Raw genomic sequence first — 14,962 nt, 5'->3', positions numbered from 1 at the left:
TTGGCTTGCAATGCAAAACTGCAGATGGAGAGGAAGGAAAGAAGGAAGAAAGGAAGAGAGGAAGGGAGAAAGGGAAGGAGAGAAGGAGGCAGGGATGGAAAGAAGGAAAGACAGGCTGGTAGAGGACCTTCCCAATCTCCGGTGGCCCACAACCCAACCTTGCCACCCAGGCTGGGATGCAATACTTTTAACTTACAATCTAAATGTCTCGTTCCACTCGGGGTTGAGGGAGCATTTGATGGTCTTGGTCTTCTGCTTGCTCTCACTCTTGGGATCAGGAATCAGTTTCAGTTTCACGTAAGGATCTGACAAGCCATTAGGATCCATAGGTACAAGGTTTTTAGCATCTCTTACTAAAATCAGAAAGAAAACAAACAAACCAGTTTTAGCATTAATAACTATAAAGAAACCTGAGTGCCAAAGAATTAATGCTTTTGGAGAAGACTCTTGAGAGTCCCTTGGACTGCAAGGAGATCCAACCAGTCCATCCTAAAGGAGATCAGTCCTAGGTATTCACTAGAAAGACTGATGTTGAAGCTGAAACTCCAATACTTTGGCCACCTGATGCGAAGAGCTGACTCATCTGAAAAGACCTTGATGCTGGGAAAGACTGAGGGCAGGAGGAGAAGGGGCGACAGAGGATGAGAGGTTGGATGGCATCACTGACTCAATGGACATGGGTTTGGGTAGACTCCAGCAGTTGGTGATGGACAGGAAAGCCTGGTGTGCTGCGGTTCATGGGGTTGCAGAGTCGGACACGACTGAGCAACTGAACTGAACTGAACCCCCAAATGTTAAAGTGCCAACCAGTGATGGTTGTAGAACCTGTGCAAAGGTTTCCTGGCATCACATTTATTTAATGGGAATCTTCATTTATTAGCACCAACAGCTAAGAAGCATACGAAGTGAGATAAACTGAAAAGATGTAGACTCTATGTTGGTTTAAAATTGATTTCTGACTTTCAAACTGCCCTTCCCCTAGATTAACCATAAATTTTCTAAGTTTATTTTCCAAAAGGCCTCCAAGAAAAATTAGCTTCTTCCAATTAGCTTAATCCTTTCTAGGATCATACATATTGTACTTCATTTATGGTTGAATAGAAGACTCTTGAGAGTCCCTTGGACTGCAAGAAGATCCAACCAACCCATCCTAAAGGAGATCAGTCCTGGATGATCATTGGAAGGACTGATGTTGAAGCTGAAACTCCAGTACTTTGTCCACCTGATGCAAAGAGCTGACTCATTTGAAAAGATCCTGATGCTGGGAAAGATTGAGGGCAGGAGGAGAAGGGGACGACAGAGGATGAGAGGTTGGATGGCATCACTGACACAACGAACATGAGCTTGGGTGGACTCCAGGAGTTGGTGATGGACAGGGAGGCCTGGCGTGCTGCGGTTCATGGGGTGGCAGAGAGTTGGACACAACTGAGCAACTGAACTGAACTGAATATCTGCTTGCATGAATATGTCAAATTTTGCTTATCCATTCATCAGTTGACCAACTTTTGACTATTGTAAAAGGTGCTGCTATGAACATGTGTATACTCTGACATAAAAATTTACATATTCTATGATTCCATTTATATGAAACATCCAGAACGGGTAAATCCAAAGAGACAGCAGACTAGCAGCTGCCAGGAGCTGGTGGTAGGTGGAATGGGAGTTACTACCTAATGGTTATGGGGTTTCCTTTAGAGGTGACAAAATTCCTTGGAACTAGATAGAAACGATGGTTGCCCAAAACTGTTAAAGCAGTAAATGCCACTAAACTATACACTTAAAAATGGTTAATGGTGCATTTTATCTGAATTCAAAAAGAAAAATAGACAACTGATGTGAACATGCAGTACAGCATAGGGAACTCTACTTAATGCACCATGGTGACCTAAATAAGAGGGAAATCCAAGAGGGAGGGGACATGTGTTTATATATAGCTGATTCATTGTGCTGTGCAGTAGAAGCTAACACAATATTATAAAGCAACTACACTCCAATAAAAGGCAATTAATAAAAAAGAAAAAGCTATTACTAAAAGAGAAAGAATTGCCCTCTAAACCAAAATGACCTATTATCCAAGCAGCACCCATTACCTAGCACCTAGACAGCCCAGAGAGAGAGGGCTGGAAAAATAGCATTACAGCTAGGCTCCACCTGTGCCCAAGAACACCCTGGGTGAAGGAGGTTTAGCAGGGAAAGGAAGAAGAAGGCCAACAGTGTGGGATGCAACTCAGAACAGGAAGGATGAGGCAGCATAAGATACCAGTCTGGAGAAATGGAAGAAGTTAATTAGGAGTCAGTTCAAAAACCAGTAACACAGATGGCCAAGGGAAGGAGAGAAGAAAATGAAAACTGTCTAGATCTTGAGGATACAATGCTCAAAGTAATATATTGATATTAGCAGACTGAATCAAACTATCTGCTAAAAGGTTAACAGTGACTCTTACCCAGAATGCAAAGATGGCTCAACCTCAGAAATCTATTATTAAAATATTCATCACAATTATGGGTCAAAGGAGAAAACTATAGGATCATTGCAATTAGCTAGAAATAACAGGAAATCTCCACAGGACAAAGGACATCGGAAATAATAGCACCAAAGTTAATGGTAAATGCAATCTCATTAAAGTCAGGAATATGACAAAGATACCCATTACCACCGCTATCATTCAGTATTTGTTCTAAGTGCTTCATAAGTGCAACAAGTTATCAGCAAAGTAAAGAATAAAGCATCCCAGTCACTCCCTGCAACCTCTGCTTCCATCTCATCACAGTCACCTCCTTCCTGGTGTTTATCATCCAGAAGTTACACTACTTTCTTAAACTCAGTTTCATGTATCCCACTAGCTACACTAGTTCCCATTTTCCAGTTCATTAACTCTAGTACCCCACTGCTACAAATCTTTCATCACCAATCAATCTATTGAGCCCAACACAAAATTTTCTCTTTCTCCTCATTCCCTCTTGTCTTTACTCTGTTCACCCCCAGCTTAAAGTTTTGGGGGCATTATATTCACTCCCCAAAATTACTCTCAACCCCCTTGCTCCTCTTCCCTTTCATTTTACCTGAGAATTAACCACTGCTTGGGATGGAGTGGTGGGGGGCTGACTTGGCTAAGATCATATAGCTAGTGAAGGGGTGACTCTGAATAAAGGGAATGAAAAAGGGCTGAGTGGACTGTCAGAGGAGTGACAAGGGACCCCAGGAGGCAAGCTGTGACCTAGTGTGCACTGACATCATTCTGTACTCTAGCACATGGCCCCTTCTTCCCCTTATCCACAGGCTGAATTCCTATTCCATGTCATCTTGCAAGTTGTATCTCATTTTTGTACCACAAGTAAGAATTTTTCCTCTTTGATTTGGCTAAGTTCAATAAGCAGGTCCCTAATGTGTTTGGCACTCTGATAAGTACTGTGGACAGGGGTGCCAACATAACATGTTGATCTTGTCTTCAATATCTTATGTTGACCCCCTGTCCCCAGTACCTAGCAGAATAAAACCAAGTTATTAGAAGCAATTTTGGGATCACGAGGAGTCGAACATGACTTGGCAACTGAGCAACAACAACAAATTCAAAGCAGAGTTGATTTCTAAGGAGACAGTAGCCAGCTCATATAGTATAGTGGATACAGGGCTATATGAATCCAGGGTCTGCATCTTGCCTAGCAGTTATTTCACATTTTTGAACCTCAAATTCTTGATCAGTAAAATGGAAAGAACATACCTCATTGGGCTGTTAAAAGGGTGCAATCAGATAAAGAATATACATTGTTAACCCAGAAACTGGCACCTAGGGAATAGTCAATAAATGCTAGCTATATTATTGCTTTCATTATCATGTTATTGCTACTTCATTGTTATTACAATTAATATTCAATGCCCTCTTTTACTACATTGTTTCATTGTTATTACAAAGATTTAATCATTTCCAAATTTTTTCTTGAGAATAAAGCATCTGACTTTTCCATTTGAACCCTTCCAAAGGAATGCTTCTCAGCCCTTAGTGCAGACAAAGGTCACCCAGATGACCAGTGAGATGCATATTCCTATGACCCACTCACTTCCACAGATAAGATTCTGATTCATTAAGTCTGGAGTGACACCTGCTCATCTGTGTCTCTAACAAGTTCCCAAGTGATGCTGATACTGCTGGTCCATAGAGCACACATTAGGTAAAACTTTCCTAGATGATATAATTTCTTAATATGCCCATACACTTTCCCCATGGACTACATACAATCTCCAACTGTTACTTTCTCTCATTCACTGAACCTTCCAAGGAAAACAGCATGTGCCAGTTGCCAGGCTTGGATCTTGGAATGACACATTTATCACCCTAGTGAGCTGCATAAAAACATGATTTGAGAGGCTCTAAAGTGCCAGAAACTTGTCTGTCTGGTTGATTGGCAACACATATGCAAGTGAAAACAGCTTGTCTTCAAAGAGCACACGCCCTCCCCTGTCTTATAAACTGACAACACAGGATAATCACCAGAACATTCTTCTAGTGTAAGTATGCAACCTCACAGCTCCTTCAGAGTACTCTTTGTAGGACAAGTATTCTTGAGCCAATCTCATAACTAATGGTTTAAGAATGACCTCTCCCTGGCCATCTACTTCCCCTGAACTTTCCAATCCTAACTGAGGTATGACTCCATCTTTCCCCCAACTCTTATAGACCTTTTCTTCTACTTCTGTTCCTTTTGGGTCTATCCTCTTCCAAAGGGGCCAAAAATTTCTATGAAAAGGAACAAAGTGGAATTGATTCTGGGACTGTCGGTATTCACATCTCCAAGTGCTCTGGCTACTAAAGTCACTTATCATGAGCAGCTGAAAGTAGCTGCAGGCTAAGATCCAAAGGCCTGTCCCCTCCTGAAGCTTTTCAAAGCAGAGTCATGTTTCCCAGCAGCAAGAGAGCTGTATATGTATCGAGAAAGCAAATCTCTCTAGACCACACTTGGCGAGACTGACTTTGATTTTTCTTGATAAATGTTTCTTTACTATCTCTGTTGAAATTCAGCCAGCCCAGATGGTACAAAATGCTTCACACAAAGCAGAAATAGCAACTGTCCCCCCTGGTGGAAGCTTGCTAAGTGCACAGGAGAAAAGTGTCCCAGTCAAGAGGACATTGCTTGCCTTGGGAGTGAAGCTGGTTGGGGGGTAAGATCTGGCTGTTTCCATCAAAGGGCTTCAGAGCAAACAAGGCCTCTCCGTTCTGGTGCAATTACCTAATACAGTGCTGAATCCATAAAAGATAGCATTACTGTTAACTATCTTTCTAAAGATTGCTCTTCACCGAGAACTTTCTTAGTCTTTTTTTTTTTTTTTAACAACTATTGGAAAGTCTGAATAACTGTGTTGCTTTAAAGTCATAATATGTGAACCGGGAGCTTCTCTGTATTAAGAACTTCTCCTTTTGAAGGTACTTTCTTCAACATCATGAGTCCTTATTTGTCTTCACTGTAAATGTCCTTAAAACAGTCATCCAAAGCAATCCCCACTAGCATTCAGTTATGTTTGAGGATGTTTGCAGAGATAAAAAGCAGGAAATGCAAATTGATACAGCCACTACGGAGAACAGTTTGAAGGTTCCTTAAAATATTCAAAATAGAATTATCATATGACCCAGAAATCCCACTACTGGGCATAAACCCTGAAAACAAACAAAATTAAAAAAAAAAAAAAACCATATGCACCCCAGTGTTCACTGCAGCACTATTTAAAATAGCCAGGTCATGGAAGAAACCTAAATGTCTATCAACCAATGAGTGGATAAAGAAGATGCGGTGCATATGTACAACAAAATAGTACTCAGTCATAAAAAAGAACAAAATCGGGTCATTTGTAGAGACGTGGATGTACCTACAGACTGTTACACAGAGTGAAGCAAGTCAGAAAGAGAAAAATCAATGTTGTATATTAACGCATTTTATCTACGTGGAATCTAAGAAAATGGTACAGATGAACCTGTTTGCAAGGCAGAAATAGACACAGATGTAGAGAACAAATGTATGGACACTAAAGGGGGAAAGAGAGGGTGGCATGAACTGCGAGATTGGGACTGACATGTATACACTATTACGCATAAAGTAGATAACTAATGAGAACCTACTGTAGAGCACAGAGAACTCTGCTTAGGGCTCTGTGGTGACCTAAATGGGAAGGAAATCCAAAAAGAGGGGATATATATTTACATGGATAGTTGGTTCACTTCTCTGTACAGTAGAAACTAACACAACATTGTAAAGCAACTATATTTCAATTTTAAAGAAAAATTGGAAATAACGTGAATGCTCATTAACAGGGGAAGGGGTAAATTATCCAGAGCATGTTCACACAGTGAAATATTACGTATGGCTCTATAACACTGGGCTATCTACATGTACTAACATGTTAAACCAGCAAGATGAAGATTGGCTATTACAATGTAATACTTCTTTGTTTAAAAAAAAAAGTCCGTGGTTCAATTGAAGATCGACATCGGTGGTTCAGCTAATGAAATCTGGATTGAGACTATGAATTAAAGGATAGCACTGGGTCAATATTAGGTTTCCAGAGTTGGATAATTGTACATATGCAAGAGAATGCCCATGTTCTTAGAAAATACACACTAAATTATTTAGGGAAAAATGGGGACCACGATTCCAACTCATTCTCAGATGGCCCACAAAAAAATATACATGCATATTAAAATATTTAATAGAGAGAATGATGAGCTGAATGAAACAAAACATGAACAGATGGTAAATCAGGTAAAGAGTATACAGAAATCCTTGTACTGTTCTTGCAACTTTTCTATAATTTTGGGATTGTGTTTAAACAAACAAGGCCCTCCAAATCTTTGAGACAAGTATAATAAATTTTCTATAAGGTCACATGTGAATGCAAATATATAGAAAAAAGTCTAGAAGGATAAATCCAAAATTGGCTTGAAGAAAGGGCTACATCTGTGGAAGAGGTAAAGGAACCTGGTTCATGGGCAAAAGAAATTTTAGCCTTAATTGTCATTTTCTGAAATTATTACAAAGAGAATGCATTCTTGTATTAACTGTGTTATTAAAACTTAATTTAAAAAATCAATTCAGTTGTGGTCCATTTACAGCCACCAAGAACCCATTGTTTTGGCCTTCAAAGACCCCCATCCTGTTCCCCAAAGACTTTTTAGAGGAACGCAGTCTGCAAAGATCCTGGTCTGAATGGCTGGGCTCTAGGTGAACAGACCCAGGATGGCCTTACTGAGACCAGCTGGACACCCCTGGCACACACCCCAGAACCAAAGCAGGACTGAAGCAAACAGATTGATCAGGTGAAAACTTTCAGAGCCATCCACCCATTTTCACTCTCCTGCTCTGCACCCACCTCCTTCTCTTTCAGTGACCTGATGGATGACAGTTTACTGGGCCTTCAGTTAATCCCAAGTCCCTTCCCACTGCCCTGTCACACTTCCTTAAGCTGAAACTTCTTCAGCTGTCTACCCCTAGATCTGCATCTTGTTGAATCCTATTCCCTTATTATGGGCTTCCTCAGTGGCTCAGTGGTAAAGATTCTGCCTGCTATACGGGAGACTCGGGTGCAATTACTGGGTCAGCAAGATCCCCTGGAGGAGGGCATGGCAGCCCACTCCAGTGTTCTTGCTGGGAAAAATCCCATGGACAGAGGAGCCTGGCGGGCTAGTCATGGGACTGCAAAGAGTCAGGTATGACTGAAGCGACCGAGCAGCTGCAGCGTTCACTCATTGCTTCTTCTAATCCCAAGGTTCTCTGATGCTATAGCTTTTGTGAGCCCTGGATCTATCAGCATCTCCTTCCATCATCTTAACTGGCCATCCCCGGCCTCATCTGATAACTCTGATTACAAAGTAAGCAAACCTGGGTCTCTGGGTAGCCCACACACAGGAGCTAAGACATCTCAAGTGCATCATGGCATGGCCAAAGGCTCTGAGAACAGCTGGCTTCCTGTCACTGCTGGCAGCGGCAGAGTCATCACACATCGAATCATCTGTGTTGAGACAGACTTCCAGCTGGGACCGTCACAGTATCTGTCTGGAAGGGAGCCTGTCAAGCCAAGGCAAGTGAAACGATGATGGGGAGCTAATGCAGGTGAACCAGGAACTAAGTCAGCAACAGTTAGACTTCAGAAGTCACACAACACCTGGGTCTGAGTCCTGCCTCTGCCTTTGACTCTCACTAACTGGGTGCCTTTAGTCAAAAGACTTCTCTGAGGACCTCCCTGGTGGTCCATTGGAAGAATCCATCTTCCAATGCAGGGGACACAGATTCAATCCCTGGTCCGGGAAGATTCCACACGCCACGGAGCAACATGTACCATGCAGGTATACTGCAGCCACTGAGCCTGCATGCAATTACTGAAGCCTGCCTTGGAGTCAGTGCTGTGAAACAAAAGAGGCTACCGCAGTGAGAAGCCTGTGCACACCAACAAATACCCAATGCAGCCAAAATAATAAATAAAAGACTTCTCTGAGTCTGAGTTTCCCTGTCTCTGAAATGCTGATAAAGTCACATACAACTCAAAAGGATGTCTGATAATTATAGGACTGCCATCCATGCCAGTTTACCCAGAACAACCTCAGCCTCTATCTGTTGTTCTTTTACTCTCAAGAGAGTCTAGTTCGGACAATAAATTACATGGTTCCTCTAATTACAGAGGATAATGGTGTTGAAGTATAGTGAAAAGCACATGGCACAGTCTCAACAAATGTTGATTTCCTTTCTCCTTTGAGAGAATTTAGATCAAATTACATAACTATTAAGATCAATTTCAAGGCTAAAAGAGTATCTCTCCAAAGTGATTTTCATATAAATGAACCTGGAGGAGGTAGTCAGAGAATGATGATCTGAAGCCAACTGTGATAAATCCCTCCCTTCTTCTTACATTATGGCTTCCTCTCCATTCCAGTTCAGCCACCTGAAGTCTCACCTGGAATGGTTCTTCCTCTGAACTCCCCAATAACCTTTTATCCTTTTAATCCTCTGCTCCCTTTACACCATTTTTTAAAATACATATCAAACCCTTTGATCCCTGACTCTTTCCTTTCTTCTGGTCCATCACTGCGCTGCTGTGATGTTACTTTTTTTCCTAACCTTGCCAATATGGAAAGCCCCTCCAAGCACTTCTGGCCATAGGCTTTAATATTTTGTCTTTTGAACAACATCCTATCTGCATACCTCTGACTGTCAACGATATAGGGCTTCGAAAGTGCACCTGAGAAAAGAATCATACATGGAGAGCTTGATGCATGACACACCCATGACCTCCAACCGCCACCTGGCCCTCCACACCACCTGTCCACCCTACTGAGCATGCCTAGTCAACCCCTCCCTTTCCCGACAGAAACAGTCTCAACAGCTCATCATTTTAAGGCTCCTGTCTGATTCCTATTCCATCTTGTTCACACAATGATCTTCTGTATTATGTCTGTGGCATGGATTTCTAGTTCTATCACGTTTTCATCAGAAGATGTAGGCTGAGCCATTTCTGGGGCATTTTGTAAAGAGGTCTGCTTTGCAAGTTAACATATCATCAATTTTGTGCATACTAGGGAAAAGGTGAGTCTCTTAAGGAAGAGTTCAAGCTTCAAGAGAGAAGTATTTGGCACTAGCTTTAAGAATATTATTTAAGTTATCTATACTCATATTTTTTACCTGTTTTATCTGTCAAAGACTGACACAGTATGTTTTAAAACCTTCCCTCAATGGTATTTCTATAAATTTCTCATTTCATTTCTAGCAGTTTTTGCTTTTATGTATTTGACCCTGTGTTACTTGAGGCACGTGACTACTTTTTTAATCTTGGATTTTATATTTCTTTTTTTTTTAATTCTTTTTTGTACTGTTTACTACTTGCTTGTCTTGAGCTCTGCTCTCAAATAGGTGCTTTTCCATTTGCCCTGGTTCTTTCTGCAGGAACACCTGATTCCATTTACCTGTGGATCCATGCTGTTTGTCCTCCACACCTTTTTTTTTTTTTTCCATAATTGTAGTCATCTCTTTGTTCCTTTCCCCTGCCACCTGGGAGTATTCCTTAAGCCTATCTCCATATGACTGATTATATTTTCTGCAGTAAGCATTCGTCTGTTAACTGTTTCTATGCATTTTAATTTACTTCATTTTTAAATTATTTTTTATTATCACAGTATGATGTCCTTCTTGTTTACACCTTCCCCTTAGCCAGCTCCTCTTTCATCTCATGCCTACTGCCTTATCCTTCTGCCCTCCGCCACTCTCAGTCTCTCTCTCTTTCTCTCTCCCTCCGACCCTCCTTTCCTCTCCTTGTCTTTTGTGTGCGTGTGAAAGTATTTTGTTTTAATAATTATTTATTTATGCCTGTGCTGGGTCTTTGTTGCTGTGTGGGCCTTTCTCAAGTTGTGGGGAGCAGGAGCTATTCTCCAGCTGTGGGGCATGGGGTTATTATTGCAGTGGCGTCTCTAGTTGGGGATCACGGGCTCCAGAGCATGCCCGTTTCAGCAGCTGCGGCACGCGGGCTCTAGAGCGCAGACTCGGAAGTTGTGGCGCAAGGGCTTAGTTGCCCTGAGCATATGGGATCCTCCCGCACCAGGGATGAAACCCCTGTCTCCTGCATTGGCAGGCGGATTCTTCACCACTTAGCCACTAGAGAAGCCCTCCTTTTCCTTTTATCTGTTTATTTTCTGTCTATGGCATTTAATTATTTAACCAGCATACAGTAATACTGACTTTGTGTGTATACTTTCGTGAATTTTAACATATGTATAGAAGCGTGTAACCACCATCCTACCAGGACCCAGGACAGTTCAATCACTCCAGAAAAGTCCTGTGAGCTGCTGCTTCATAGTACAACCCACCCGCTACCCTCGGCCCCTAGCGATCGATGCTCTATTTCTCATTCACTATAGTTTTATCTTTTTAAGAATGGCACATCTTCCATATAAATGTGGAATCAGACAGCATGAAACCTTTTGAGACTGGCTTCTCTAATTCAGCAAAGTGCCTCTGAGAGGCAGCCAGGTTGTGCGCATGAATAGTTATTAATAATTTCTTTCCATTGATGAGGAATATTCCACTGTATGGATGAACCACAGTTCATTAATCTATTCACCTGTTCAAGAACATTTGAGTGGTCTCTAGTTTTTGGTCATTATGACTAGAGCTGCTACAAATATTCAAATGTGAACATGAAGCTTCATTTCTCTAGGGTAAATTCCTAGGAGTCGGATCATTAAAGCATATGGTAAGTGTGTATATACATACATTCGAAAAGAAATGCAACAAAGCAAAATGGCTGTCTGAGGAGGCCTTACAAATAGCTGAGAAAAGAAGGGAAGCAAAAAGCGAAGGAGAAAAGGAAAGATATAAGCATCTGAATGCAGAGTTCCAAAGAATAGCAACAAGAGATAAGAAAGCCTTCCCCAGCAATCAGTGCAAAGAAATAGAGGAAAACAACAGAATGGGAAAGACTAGAGATCTCTTCAAGAAAATTAGAGGTACCAAAGGAACATTTCATGCAAAGATGGGCTCGATAAAGGACAGAAATGGTATGGACCTAACAGAAGCAGAAGATATTAACAAGAGGTGGCAAGGTTACACAGAAGAACTGTACAAAAAAGATCTTCACGACCAAGATAATCACGATGGTGTGATCACTCACCTAGAGCCAGACATCCTGGAATGGGAAGTCAAGTGGGCCTTAGAAAGCATCACTACGAACAAAGCTAGTGGAGGTGATGGAATTCCAGTTGAGCTATTTCAAATCCTGAAAGATGATGCTGTGAAAGTGCTGCACTCAATATGCCAGCAAATTTGGAAAACTCAGCAGTGGCCACAGGACTGGAAAAGGTCAATTTTCATTCCAATCCCAAAGAAAGGCAATGCCAAAGAATGCTCAAACTACTGCAAATTGCACTCATCTCACACGCTAGTAAAGTGATACTTAAATGTCTCCAAGCCAGGCTTCAACAATACGTGAACCGTGAACTTCCAGATGGTCAATCTGGTTTTAGAAAAGGCAGAGGAACCAGAGATCAAATTGCCAACATCCGCTGGATCATCAAAAAAGCAAGAGAGTTCCAGAAAAACATCTATTTCTGCTTTATGGACTATGCCAAAGCCTTTGACTGTGTGGATCACAATAAACTGTGGAAAATTCTGAAAGAGATGGGAATACCAGACCACCTGATCTGCCTCTTGAGAAACCTATATGCAGGTCAGGAAGCAACAGTTAGAACTGGACATGGAATAACAGACTGGTTCCAAATAGGAAAAGGAGCATGTCAAGGCTGTATATTGTCATCCTGCTTATTTAACTTCTATGCAGAGTACATCATGAGAAACGCTGGGCTGGAAGAAGCACAAGTTGGAATCAAGATTGCTGGGAGAAATATCAATAACCTCAGATATGCATATGACACCACCCTTATGGCAGAAAGTGAAGAGGAATTAAAAAGCCTCTTGATGAAAGTGAAAGAGGAGAGTGAAAAAGTTGGCTTAAAGCTCAACATTCAGAAAACGAAGATCATGGCATCTGGTCCCATCACTTCATGGGAAATAGATGGAGAAACAGTGGAAACAGTGTCAGACTTTATTTTGGGGGGCTCCAAAATCACTGCAGATGGTGACTGCAGCCATGAAATTAAAAGACGCTTACTCCTTGGAAGGAAAGTTATGACCAACCTAGATAGCATATTCAAAAGCAGAGACATTACTTTGCCAACAAAGGTCCGTCTAGTCAAGGCTATGGTTTTTCCTGTGGTCATGTATGGATGTGAGAGTTGGACTGTGAAGAAAGCTGAGCGCCAAAGAATTGATGCTTTTGAACTGTGGTGTTGGAGAAGACTCTTGAGAGTCCCTTGGACTGCAAGGAGATCCAACCAGTCCATCCTGAAGGAGATCAGCCCTGGGATTTCTTTGGAAGGAATGATGCTGAAGCTGAAACTCCAGTACTTTGGCCACCTCATGCGAAGAGTTGACTCATTGGAAAAGACTTTGATGCTGGAAGGGATTGGGGGCAGGAGAAGAAGGGGACGACCAAGGATGAGATGGCTGGATAACATCACTGACTCGATGGACATGAGTCTGAGTGAACTCCGGGAGTTGGTGATGGACAGGGAGGCCTGGCGTGCTGCGATTCATGGGGTCGCAAAGATTCAGCGACTGAACTGACACACACACATAGGTTATATAAATATATATGTATAAATATACATGTTTTATAAATATATACCAAAAGGTTTTCCAGAGAGTGTACCATTTTGCATTCCTGCTAGCAATAAATGAAAGTTTCTCTCACCTTGCATCCTTTCCAGCACACTGTATTCAGAGTTTTTATTATTGTTTTCTAAATAATTTTATGTACTTATCTTTGGTTGTGCTGGATCTTCGTTGCTGCCTGGGCTTGCTCCTGTTGTGGCGAGCAGGAGTTCCTCTATCACTGCGGTGCCTGGGCTTCCCATTGTGGTGGCTTCTCTTGTTGCAGAGCATAGGCTCTAGGGCACACGGGCTTCAGCAGTTGTGGCGAGAGGGCTCAGTTTCTGCAGCTGCTGGGTTCTAGAGCATAAGCTCAATAATGGTGGCACACGGGTTTCATTTCTCCATGGCATGTGGAATCTTCCTAGACCATGTATCAAACCTGTCTCCTGCACGGGCAGGTGGATTCTTTACCACTGAGCCACCAGGGAAGCTCTGTCGTTATTATCTCAGCCATTCTAATAGGCATATAGTGGTATCTCATTGTAGCTTTAATTTGCATTTCCCTGATTTCCAGTGACACTGAACCTCTTCTTGTGAGTGAATCTGCCATCCTTACACCATCTTTGGTGGTATTTTGGCCCATCTTTTTCTTGGAGTTGCTTGCATACTTACGACTCTGAGAGTTCTTTACTCTGGTTTGAGGTCTTTTGTCAGATATGTGCTTTGCAAATATTTTCTTCCAGTTTGTAGCTTGTCATTTCATTATGTAACAGTGCCTTTTGCAGAGCAAAAGTGTTGTTTTTATTTTAATGAGGTCCAGTTAATCATTTTTTTCTTTCATGAGTCATATTTTTAGTGTCATGTTTGAGAACTCTTTAACTCCAAGTCATAAAATTTTTTTCTCCTATGTTTTCCAGTTCTATACCTTTACAGTTCACATTTAGATCTATAATCCATTTTGTGTTAGTTCTTAAATAAGATTATGAACAGAAGTTGAGGTTCATTTTGTTTGCATATGAATGCCAGTCATTCCGACATCATTTGTTGAAAGACCGGTAGTCTTTCCATTTCTTTGTTTTTATATCCTTAAAAAAAAAAAAAGCTGTATTTGTATGGGTATACATCTGGACTCTCTCTTCTGATCCAGTTATTTATGTATTTATCCCTTTGCCAAAATTACACTGCCTGATAACTAAAGCTTTGTCTTAGGTCTGAAAATTGAGTACTGTGATTCTACCAACTTTATTCTTCATCTTAAAAACTATGTTGGCATTCTAGTTCTTTGGCCTTTTCATTAAATTTTAGAATCCCCTTGTCCATATCAATAAAAAATCTTGCTGAGATTTTGATTGGAAATTTATTAAGTCTACAGATCAGTCTGAAAAACTGAAGACTTTACTATATCCTGGGTCTTCCAATCCATATACAAGGCATGTTTCTTCACTTATTTAAGTATTCTCTGATTTCTTGCAGTGTTTTATAACTTTCAGCATACAGATTCTAGACATATTTTGTTAGATTTATAACAAAATATTACATTTGTTTTGAGTTATTGCAAAATATTACATTTGTTTTGAAGTTATTGGTATTTTAAAAGCTTTAGTTTTTGTTGATATATGAAAATACAATTGATTTTTGTGTGTTGACCTTATATCTTGCAAGCTATTTAAACTAACTTACTAGTTCCGGGAGGTTTTTTGGTAGATTCTTTTGGATTTTCTACATAGACAATCATGTTTTCCATGTATAGAGACTTTTTAATTTTTTTCCTTTCCAATCTGCA

The 14,962-nt window shown here is 41.0% G+C and overlaps 1 protein-coding gene across 2 annotated transcripts in view; it reads right to left on the bottom strand.

Moving 5' to 3' along the window:
* PRKCB (protein kinase C beta) overlaps window positions 1-14,962 on the bottom strand; it is a 375,680-nt gene that overhangs the window by 117,745 nt on the left and 242,973 nt on the right. For both annotated transcript variants that reach the window (XM_005697610.3, XM_013974872.2), the window contains exon 6: window positions 197-353. In XM_005697610.3, coding sequence (XP_005697667.2) covers window positions 197-353 — 157 coding nt within the window. The remainder of the gene's footprint in view (window positions 1-196; window positions 354-14,962) is intronic.

This window comes from Capra hircus, chromosome 25, assembly GCF_001704415.2.
Source record: "Capra hircus breed San Clemente chromosome 25, ASM170441v1, whole genome shotgun sequence".
NCBI lineage: Eukaryota > Metazoa > Chordata > Mammalia > Artiodactyla > Bovidae > Capra > Capra hircus.
Note: the sequence above shows the minus strand (reverse complement) of the source record. Positions and strands in the feature narration are given on the sequence as shown.